Consider the following 12,110-nt stretch of genomic DNA (forward strand, 5'->3'; position numbering starts at 1 on the left):
GACTCCAGAACCGCGATATGCGAACCTGATGAACGAACGTCATGAACGACACTAATTATTACGAAAGTAATGAATTAATTACTCTAGAAAATGTGATTTATTTACAAATAAAGTGCGTCGCTATGTTTATTACTCAAATCACAAATCATAACTTCCTAGCGACATGGATTTACATATTTATGACTGCTACTTACTTTGACAATTATTGTTTCTTTTCATTCTATAAATTAGTATTATTATCTTAACCTAAGACTGGAACTAGTCTTTTGTTTTGTATTTTCATGTTTGTGCAATAAAGTATTTGTTATGTTATGTTAGAAAGTAAGAGAGACCAATGAATTTCGCGCTGTAGGTAACTAATTGAGAGTTAGGTCCGTGTAGGTAGTGCCATACCTACAACTACCCGGACCCTTACTATTCTCTAATGTACTCTAGGAAGATAGAACAATTCAGATTACTAGTAGATCAGCGTGCTCAATCTTAGGCGACATCTTCGCTTACTAAGACACCATCAGGTGATATTATAATATAGTACAACGCGACTCTACGTTCATTAAAAAGACAAAGATACTGAAAAACTCATTTTTGTTTAAGGAGAGGATCAGTAGCTTAATTTTTATAAGTTCATATAAAGCTTTCGCGTGTGTCGGGTATGGAAATAATATTTCTCCTATATTAAGGGACATTTTACTTTATTGAAAAGAAAACATGAATTTCGTCGTGTGAACCGGCACTATTGACTTGGCAAATCGAATGGCCACTTGCCGAGTGGGCCTATAGAAATCCAACGCCCGGGACGTTTAAATTATTCTTATTTTCGCGCCTTGTGCCACATTTCAACTTTTACCGTCACAATTTTATTGTTTACGATTTTATTGTTTTAATACTCGTATTTGTTTGCCGTGTTTTATTGGAGAGGTATTAGTAACACTTTTGCTTTAAAATAGAACGGCTTTAGCTTCACCCTTCGTAGTTTAAATTGGTAAGTACATAAAGTTATTTACGTTTACCTAACGTATCTAAGCATATTAACGTATTAAGTACGAAGCCAAGAATCAATTTAATAAAAAACTCTGTTGCTTAAATTCTTCTTTCGTGTTGCGCCGTTTCTTAATAAATTCCCATCTATTTATTGTTATACTCGTAGGTGTCATTAAAGTTCCGTACCAAAATAATTATAAGTAGGCTACCGTAATATTAGCTAGAATGACAAGTAAATATTCACTGTTGGGATCTCTCTCCAACTCTCATTATTTTGAGGTAAATTTAAGTAACTTGAGGGAAGGATGACTTGTAAGTATGGTAATTTATTTTACTTATTGAAAAGGAGGCTGGATATTGGTGTACTTATAATTATTCACATGAAGTTACTTCATAAATCGCAAAGTAAGTATTAATTTACATAATATTAACTCTTTAATGAGTCTGCATCCCTCAACCTAAGTATATACGTCCATTAAAAATATAAACGAAGAAAAATAATAGTTATTTGCTGTCAAATCAAAATCATTTATTTTCAGAGTAACGTCCTCAACAATTTTAAAAACAATAGGTACGACATAGGTGCGTTTGAAAATACAATCACAATTCTTCATTATGTTGATTCTTAATTTTACAACACTACCTATACTTGATTATAATATTACACTTAACTTTTGAAAAGCGGGAGCGGAATTTTGTACAGATACCGCGCCGCGCTACAGCGCACCTTCTGTGTGAACTCATGAATGAAATCTGTCCCGAGACGCTCCCGGTGCATCTGTGTACCACGAGCCTTATACTTCCATTCCAGCAAATTTCAACCAACTTATTTATTACTTATTTAAAAGTAAAACATTCAAAGTTTTATACGAATGAATATTAGGTAGGTAGATAAAGGTTAAAACTTTCTTGTGCAATTTTGAGTTTATTTAGTGATTAAGTTGTGCCAGTTTTTAGTTTACGAGTCACATCCAAAATGCATTTATCTAGATAAGTACATCAAATACAAAACTGCCATGTTCAAAAGTGTTGCCGGCATTACCTACAAGTTTACCTTTTAAGTATGAAGTAGACATAATCTATAATACTTATCTAAACGATCGAATGGATATAACATCGCAGTTGCCTTAACTATTTTTTTCTTATGACAATAATTATTAATCACAATAACAGTGGTAGCGAGTTGATTTCTGGCGATCAGTGGCCCTATCCACCCCATTACAGATTTAGGCCAATCAGGAGTTTAAGAGCTAGGTGTCTGTGTTTGTATCCTCACAGGTTAACAATTTCATTCGATAGCCCTAACTCATTCGTGCTCTAAGTACATGCTCACAGATTAGATCGCAATTATGTTTGACTTGAGTGATGTGACAAGGGTCTTCGTCTGTAAAAGTATCAGAAATAGAAGCACCAGCACATTCGGCGTAGGTGGTCGAAGTACCGCACAAGTTTAGTATAACTAAAAGGCCTTTATTGTACACCTACTTGGTTGTTCGAAACACGTTTAAGTAATTTCACAAAGAAACTTAGGGCACTAAGGCGCTAAGAGTGAATATTTAACTGAGAAGAAATCTGTTCTTGAAGATGTAGGTAAATTGTTGAAATTAGTGATATTATGAGATTTATATTTAAGTAGATTTAAGTAATTACTATTACTTAATACAACAAAATAAGGAACCAGATCTCTTCCAGGGAGTTAGAAAGCTTTATGGTATGGATTTTTTGCTTTAATGAAGCACGTTTTACAAACAACAATTTATTTCTAATTTATGTTTGAGGAAAATAAACGCAGTCATCAAGTACGTACTACACGGAACCGGACACCACAGGCAAACAGTGGTATGTTCTTTAGATGGACGTACGTGAAGTTCATGAACAGATTCTTTTTCTGTATACTTATTTGCGATTATTCTGTTGAGTCCTACTTACGTCACCGCTTATATAAAGTACAAAGGTAAAATTAAACAAAGAGTGACTCACCGAAGGATGTACATGTGGGTGGGAGTATAGTTGCATTCTTCGCGCGTCCACTGTGTAAGCGTTGGGTGGCAGATCGTTCATGTCGAAAGTATCAGGATGGAGGTCTGGAGTCAGACGTGTAACGCCTTCATCGCAGCCCCCATCGAGACTCGCCCCATCGGCGCTCCCCGCCACTACGGACAAAGGAAGCACACTTTGACGATATCACTAACTTTTCACTTCGAGAAGAAAATATTCCCATTTAATTACTTATTCTACCGTAATTGTCCCTCAACATTAGGTAAGACGTATTAACGTACTAACACTAACGAATATAGCGATGATAAAATGGCTTGCGCGCCTGCTGTATTTGAGTTTAAGTATTTTGTGAAAGAATATTCAATTAATGGACAAGCACAAGGGGTGCTTGGGGTACTACTTTGTGCATCTTTCTATCAATATTATGTTTCGTTTGCAGTAGTTTTTAGGTCACAAGTAGGTATACATACATATACAAGCAAGTAAGTATTAATTGGTATTTATACAAGTGACTAATTATCAATGACGTTATACATATATAAGTAGATAGTCCTAAACTCTCAAAGATAATCTAAGATTGATGATGGTGTCCAAAAAGTATACTTAATTCAGAAAATTACCCCAAATTGAGAAGTAAAAGGATTTTATTGGAATCAAGCTATAATTCAAAAACTGATGGATTTGTCTCGTGCCGAAAGAAAAGGTTCGTTATAGATTCGCAACTTCTTGTTTTTATAGATCTAGAGACTTTCAGAGGGGTAGATTCAATTTTTTTTTTAATGAAACATTATTTTTATTAGGATTTTGTTACTAATTACAATTTACTTAACTAGAGTTCAAATAAGTATGTATAATAGTGGCAGTAGCTGCTTGAGATAGTAAATAAGAACAATTGGAGAACCCCAGACATAAATATTATCTCAAAGTGTCCAAAATCTAATGAAAATCTATGGTCTACGTGACGAACCTATCAATGTCATTTTTCAAGCAGCTTACCAAGAAATTGCATAATTAAATAAAAGCATAAGTAACGGTCAATTTTGAAATCAGTTACCATTGTATCTCTCGTTGTTGTAGCTACTTTTTCTTCCAGAAGTTTCCATTCCATTGCTGTGCGAATTTCCCGGTAGATGTCGTCCCACTGCCATGACGATAACAAACTGTTTAGAAAGAAGGCACCTAAAGTAAAGTTCAAATGGGAGTAGCCCATGAAAAACACGTTTCAGGAAATGTTTCCAAAGTTCCAAATGCATATTCAACATGCAAGGAACGGTGCACTTTTAATGTACATCAGTATTATAAAATAACGTGTAAGTACATACGTCAATAAATTAGTTTTATCAATGCTCATACGTTTTGAGCTAATAAATCAAACAGTCTCAGACGTTCTTAGAAATAGGTACTATTAAAGAAGGATACAATTCTGTAAGACAGTAGAACATTTTTTATATTAAGGATGTTGTACTGGTTATTATTGTTATTAGGCTAGTATTTTTATTTCGAGCTATTTATCTAAACAACAGGTATAAACTTTAAATCTGACTTTTACTAGGCAATAATCGTAGCTAACTACCCCATAAAATATTTTTACGTGCTCGTTCACACCTAATCGCAGTTTAAGTACCAGCAGTTAACTACTCTTGTTACTTACCCACTTTTTTATGAAGCTCGTAAGGTTCCACTGCAACAGTCTTCAAAAATTGGCTAGTCCTGAAACCGGCATTCGCAGTTAGGCATCCTTATTTAATTCTCACCACAAGCGTGAATTTACACTTTACTGTTAAATATTTTCAAGTTCAAGTTTGTTTTTACTAATGCGCTCACTTTAGTGTTTTTTATACAAAGCGTATAAATGTTTTGTTTTTATAATTTATTTTTAAATGCGCGTGCGGCGCGCTGGGCGGGCGGCCGTGGCTTCGCGTCGGACGATTGACGCATGAAGCGGGCCGCGGAACGAGTGACGCGGGTCGGAGCCGGGCTTCGTACTGACTAATGAGCCGAGCGCCGCGAGTGCCGCGGGTGCCGCTTGTGCCACGCAGCCCACTTGCAACCACTGCCCAGCGTCACCGCTGCCACTGCCGTCGCTCAAGTGATTTGCTGCACCACCATTAAAACATTTGCGTTTTTGCAAAAACAAACAGATGGCCTCTTAGGAAGATCGACGTATTATCGCGTCTATCTTAAATGCAATAAAACGCAACATACCTACTTATATCGTACGTTTCAATACGCAACCATGACACATTCGTAGCATAATTGTAGAAAAGTGGAATGTTTTTCTTAATCAAGGAAAACGTAATCTTGGTAACGTATGGATGCGAGTGGGGCAAGACGCGGCCCCATTGGCGGAGCTTGGCCGCCCATCGCCAATAGCGCGAGAAGGAGGAGCCGCCTTGCAATCGCCACGAAATTTGGCGAAACATATCGCCTGCCTCCTAATTTTCTTCCATTTGACCTGTAAAATAAGTATCCGTGGAAATGACTTAGCTGCAACATTTAACAATATGAAATGATTATATTATATATCTATCACATTATACTTTTCCGCAGAATCGCACTATTAATTAAGTTTACTTAACTTAATGGCGTAAAAATATAACCTTCCTACCATTTTCACATCTCATGCTTGACCTTGATATTAAGTATCAAGTATCACTTTATAGCCCTTCGGTAGGCATTCGAGCTAAACCTGTATACCTAAACATTTAGATAAGTAGAACATACTTCATAAATAGTGCAAGTGGCAAATAATGCTGGCTCATCTACTTTCTCGTATGAATTGTGAGATCAATGATGGATATCAACAACCCTGGCGTCAGGGTTACCACTGAACGGCCACAGGCCTCTGACATGGCCCATACAACGATTACATAGCTCTATATATATATATATACCTACTGAGTATAATGAATTAGTGACCAATGGGTGATCAACCTGCAATAATCTACCCAAACTAGGTATAAAAAATTGTGTTTAGGGTTCCGAAACTCATAAAGAAATTCATATTCGATTTCTTGTCCATCCGTCTGTCAAGACCGGTTTTTTCAGGAACGCGTGGAGGTATATAATTTAAATTAACATGTATTAAGTATTTATAACTAATGCATGACACCTGTCTCAATGTATGTAAGTTACCATCATTATGTGCCCGATACCTTCAACCTCCTAAAGTGAACGTAGTTATGACATTACAACGTTTAACCACTTTATAATACCACAAATAAACACCTATGAAAAGCAGTTATAAAATGAACCTGTCAAAACGATACCGACTTACTCTTATGTTATACCTACCTAAATACGTACGTTTATTTGATAAGTACATACATTATAGATCTCACAGTCATTCCTGATATTCATTCATTACGACGTAGGTAATAATATATAACCAACAAAAACATTTTCATGTCAAATGTTGCCAAGACGAGATCATATCGATCGCAATGTCAGAAAGTTGTCAGATCTTACGTAGAGCCAAGCTTCTAACTCTGCACGCCCTAACTATACAAACCCTAAGTTCACAAAGTCAACATATTAGGCAAAATATGGAGGTATTTTAGGTGAAACTGTACTCCCGGGCACATACACATATATTTTATACGTTTAAACAATATAAAATGCACTTCGAAATGTATTCGTAATCGATAATTAGATAAATAAAAACTTATAGATACTTAATACTAACTGACTAAATATAATTTTTAAATTTTAATGGAAAGTATCGCAGGCGGAGACCCACAGAGGATTATTTACTTATATCCATTTTTCACAATTTAGCAGAATGTTATTTAGGTGGGTATTTTCGCTGGTGGCGGGCAATTTGGGGGGCCTGCAATACTTTCCAATCAAATCAAACTAAATAGGTATAATTACCTATTTAGTTAGCATTTAGTATACGTTTCTATTTATTTAACCATCGATTACGAATATATTATTACATTATTTAAACGATATACCATAGCTAGGTTTTAGCGTTTGATTAAACGATATTCTTGTGGGGCTTGTTTTCTTCTCTTTAGTGTGCAGTCAATTTTTTTATTTATAACTTTTTATTTGTTTTTATTTAACGAAATTTTGTAGATTACTTTGAAAGTACCAGCCTTTTCTATTAGTAATTATTTTTGAATGCTCCTACTCTCTGGCACAGTCGGTTAATAAAGATATTGTTTGGTCAAAGAAAAAGAAATATGCTGATTTGACACTGGCTTAGTCAAAATTAATTTTAATGTCCTGTTCCATCAAATTTAATAAAAATAGAGTTTTGTGTAACTTGTTTTTGTATGTATCCTAGAGTAACACTTGCTCTCGACTTCCGAAGAAAACAATTGTTTACCTACTTATCTAAAAAACTTGTATTCTATCCACTGACGTTTACAACGTTCGCTATCATTTGATTGGGCATGGTATATTGATACCATTATATGTCACTATAACAGCCTCCTTGGTCTAGTGGTTAGAGCGTTAGGCTCACGATCTGGAGGTCCGGGTTCGATTCCCGATGGGGACATTGTCGAAATCACTTTGTGAGACTATCCTTGGTTTGGTAAGGACTTTTCAGGCTTAAATCATCTGATTGTCCGAAAAAGTAAGATGATTCCGTGCTTCGGAGGACACGTTAAGCCGTTGGGCCCGGCTATTAGCCATAAAAACACCTCCACCAACCCGCAGTGGAGCAGCGTGGTGGAGTATGCTCCATACCCCCTCCGGTTGATTGAGGGGAGGCCTGTACCCAGCAGTGGGACGTATATAGGCTGTTTATATTATGTCACTATCACGTAGTCAGTCATGTCAGGGGCCTATGGCGACTCAGTAATAACCCTGACACCAGGGTTGATGGGGTTGGTAATCCGCCTCACAATCCACACGATAGAAGAAGAAGACTATCACGTATTGTGGATTGTTGTGCCATTTTCCCTCGATGGCAGCTCTCAATTCCTGCAAGGTTTGTGAGCCCGAACACGCCTCTTTAGTTCTTCCCACAAAGGCTCTATTGGGTTCATATCAGTGTTTATTGCTGGTCATTGCATAACTGTGATACCGAAGGTATTTGCTGACGATTTCTGCGGTATGCACTATTGCATTATCGTGCATAAAAACGAAATTTCGGCCTTCAAACCCAACATATGGCATCACATGAGTCTCTAAGCATTGCTGAATGTATCGGTCAGCATTCAGTGGGGTAACCGCGGCCCTGTCACCAGTCCAGTCCAGTATAGCCATCGACGGAAATTCTTGCCCAAATAGTTAATGACTCCCCCACCATAACTCATTTTCTCCTCAATGTCGCACTGCGCAAATCGCAAATCTTCCATCATTACCATACAGCATAACTTTACTTTCATCAGTGAAGAGTACCTGGCTCCACTGATGTTAAGTTCAATTTAAATGTTCACGTGCGTGCCATTCGGCGAGTTCGCGTCAATTTGGGCCCATTGGCTGGGTTGTGTCGGTAGACACCACGTTCGTTGAGTTTTTTTTCTCACAGTAGGTACGTGACGACGGATACAATTTCGTAAGCAAGTCTAAATAAAAATCGAATTGTTACCTGTATTTGGAAAAATATACGGTACCAATTTAAGTAAGTATGTGTGTCCCATCCCAGTATGTGTGATCGGGGCTCGCTTGCCTGACCTGAAAGTATTTACAGGTCTGGATTTTACAGAAGCGATTGCCAAATACGTACAACAGAGGGGACCGATGGCTTAATGTGCGTTCAGAAGCAAGGAATCATCTTTCTTTTCGGAAAAGGGGAATCGAACCCGGATCTCCAAATTGTTACCCTCGTTAATCGTTAGAAGGTAGGTAACCCGCTGCTTTGTGCGCGATGTGCGCCTTTTCAGTGTCGCTCAAATGGTTTTTATCCGTACCTTTATAAGATTCAAACCTATGCTGTTTCATGAGTTGAAAGTACTTGTGATATAAGAAGTCATATTAATAAATTTAATACAAGTGACCTTTAGACACGTGTTTTTAACATCAGTTTCCTTTTATATCTCGCCACGTTTTCTTCACCGTAACTCGCAACGCCCACTAGTTCACAAGTAAAGTTCACGATAGATCGGGGGACACGGGACGGGAGTGCCCCCGCCAAGACGAGCAAAGCGAAGCGCAAGGGCAGGGCACTACCTACCTTTTCTCGAAGCATTTTGAACCCTCATAACTTAGGTTTAGATTAGGTATATCAGATAAACCATAATATTCTCAGGATATGTTGTCAGTAGTGGACACACATATAAACATATAAAGTTTCATCTGTCTAACCTATTTTGTTACTCTTTTTGATATTCAATAATATGGATTGTGAAATACATTTCCTGACACATGTATCGAGCCACCTGTGGTGTAATGTTTAAAGGACTATATCATAACAATATTATTTGGTTAAACAAAAACAAAATGCAGACCATGCATGTCCTGTTGTTCCAAATTTTAATTAAGATTATTGAAATACAAAAGAAAAGCTAAGCCGTGTGCATCCTTTTGATAAAATAGGAGATAATAAAGTTTAAATACAAGGACTTTAACTCGATATTTTAAGGTTTAGTGGTGTTATTTTTTGCAGTAAAAGCGTTTTTCATTTTTTTTTATCCACTTTTCACCGGATTTTTTCGGTAAAAAATGTAACGGTGCGTGGTCAATGAAATGTAAGTGCACAGCTCTATATTAGGCGGTCCACTGTTCAAAGAGTGTACCATCGATCTGTAGAGACCGGTGGTTACGTTTGCCGTCCAGGAAGACCACGATCCCAGAAAGAGAATCCCTATAACTTGACCACGCCCCTGGAAACTTCATGAGAAGCTAAAAATTTAAGAGTCTTTAAACTTGTACGTAGCTATATCAACTACTTACTTAAAAGACGCTACACCACCACAACGAAACAACCTATCACTGAAAAAATATATTGAACTACTTACTTAAAATCGTAACCTTTCTATTTTCGTCACATTAAAACATATAACTACCTATATAAAATAGACACAAATTTTATTTTCCTTAATAATAAATCCTTAATGTAGCATTTTATCATAATTAGAGTTCATCATTTCACATCGCGCACAAAGCAGCGGGTTACCTTCTAACGATTAACGAGGGTTCGGCTAACAATTTGGAGATCCGGGTTCGATTCCCCTTTTCCGAAAAGAAAGATGATTCCTTGCTTCTGAACGCATATTAAGCCATCGGTCCCCTCTGTTGTACGTAGCCGTTACTTACCTAATCTATAATTGGGATGGCCCCTCTTGGTTGGTAGGTCAGATTGGCAATCGCTTCTGTAAAATCCAGACCTGTAAATACCGATCACACATACTGGGATGGGACACACATACTTACTTAAATAGGTACCGTATAATTTTCCAAATACAGGTAACAATTAGATGTTTATTTAGACTTGGTTTTCGTGCTATCGTCAAGTCTGAACAAAACAGGCGTATCGAATGCAGAATTCAGAATTTTAATATTTTCACCTCTCTCGGGGAGCACCCCTGTTGAAGTTGTTATATCTGAAGTTGCTCTAGGTATTTATTACTTCAAACATTCTACAATGAACGAAGAAAAAGTTAACTTAATGCTCGTGAAATAATAGGGTTTATTTTTTTTTAATTCTTGCCTTTATGGAATAAGTTTTGAACAGTATAATTGATTACCTACAGCAGATTAATATTTTGGATGTTCGGATATTTTTACTTTTATGGTAATTACCTTCACATAAGTATAATATTTTATAAAATAGAAGTATATAAGAATGCTTCTGAACATTTTATCACCTTCTCAAATATCCGTTTAAATTATGAAACATTTTTTAAACTATTACAAACATAGTTTTAGGTAAGTATACCAAAAATCATCATTCTCCTACTTTTCTGAATTAAGTATTCTTGAGTCTTTTTGTCTAAGCCATTTTTTACTAAGTAGGTATAATACCAAATTCTATGATTCTACTTGGCGTACCTACTTATATTGGATTTTAAAATAAAATAATTTATCATACAAGAACACTAGAGCTTTGCAGTAATTTTTTTGAGCAGGTGTTCTGTATGCTAAGTTTCTTTTTTGAGTGCATTTAAATTTGTAAATAAAACGTTCACTGTTTGTAAACACAGCTCATATTTAAGTAAAAAGATTGAACAGTGAAATCCAGATTTTTGTATGTTTGAAAAGTAGCTTTTTTATGTTTTTATAAAAAAGAAAATTATGGTCATAAACTTTTAGTGGCATGGCGAAAATTGTTCAGAGAGGCACCTACCCAGAATTATCAACGTATTTGTTCCAGATGACCGACATTCTTATATCTGCGTAAAACGGAGCATCCATAAAGTCGTAAAAACATTTTAAAAAGAATACATTTTTTACAGATACTTTTATTCCTGCTTCATCCACCTCTTAAAAAATTCGGACAAGAGTGAATATATGAACATTATTACTAAAAACTATCTGGAGGTCCGGGTTCGATTCCCGATGGGGACATTGTCGAAATCACTTTGTGAGACTGTCCTTTGTTTGGTAAGGACTTTTCAGGCTTGAATCACCTGATTGTCTGAAAAAGTAAGATGATTCCGTGCTTCGGAGGGCACGTTAAGCCGTTGGTCCCGGCTATTAGCCGTAAAAACACCTCCACCGACCCGCATTGGAGCAGCGTGGTGGAGTATGCTCCATACCCCCTCCGGTTGATTGAGGGGAGGCCTGTGCCCAGCAGTGGGACGTATATAAGCTGGTTATGTATTACTAAAAACTTAGTACTTAGTAGTAATTAAAAAACGCCAAAGCATGGCATCATACTTTTTCGGACAATCAGATGATTCAAGCCTGTAAAGTCCTTACCAAACAAAGAACAGTCTCACAAAGTAATTTAGACAATGTCCCCATCGGGAATCGAACCCGGAACTCAAGATCGTGAGCCTAACGCTCTAACCACTAGACCACGGAGGCTGTTAACGTTGCTTAAAAAAAGGAAATAATTCTCAGCAAAAACTCGTAACGACTCAATTTGCGGAGACTGCAGCAGCCTTAACCCACTGATTATGCTATACAAGACAATGCCAGACAAAGCAAAATAATATTGACTTGGCAACGTTTATTAATAGGTTGAATAACACAAAAAATGTGCCATGAAAATTCGTAGTTGGTAAGTATGC

At 36.8% G+C, this 12,110-nt stretch overlaps 1 protein-coding gene across 4 annotated transcripts in view; it reads right to left on the reverse strand.

The window, feature by feature from the left end:
- Nucleotides 1-5,029, reverse strand: part of LOC126380690 (forkhead box protein L2-like) — a 48,273-nt gene extending 43,244 nt beyond the window's left edge. Inside the window, exons 1-3 of one of the 4 annotated variants that reach the window (XM_050030266.1) lie at nt 4,635-5,029; nt 4,034-4,139; nt 2,962-3,134 (exon numbers count right to left, since the gene is read on the reverse strand). In XM_050030266.1, coding sequence (XP_049886223.1) covers nt 2,962-3,134; nt 4,034-4,127 — 267 coding nt within the window. In that variant the 5' untranslated portion in view covers nt 4,128-4,139; nt 4,635-5,029. Of the gene's footprint in view, nt 1-2,961; nt 3,135-4,033; nt 4,140-4,630 lie in introns of all 4 variants that reach the window. The other 3 variants (XM_050030267.1, XM_050030265.1, XM_050030268.1) reach the window with 3 other exon arrangements.
- Between the last annotated feature and the right edge of the window lie 7,081 nt (nt 5,030-12,110).

Source organism: Pectinophora gossypiella, chromosome Z (assembly GCF_024362695.1).
Source record: "Pectinophora gossypiella chromosome Z, ilPecGoss1.1, whole genome shotgun sequence".
NCBI classification, from domain to species: Eukaryota; Metazoa; Arthropoda; class Insecta; order Lepidoptera; family Gelechiidae; genus Pectinophora; species Pectinophora gossypiella.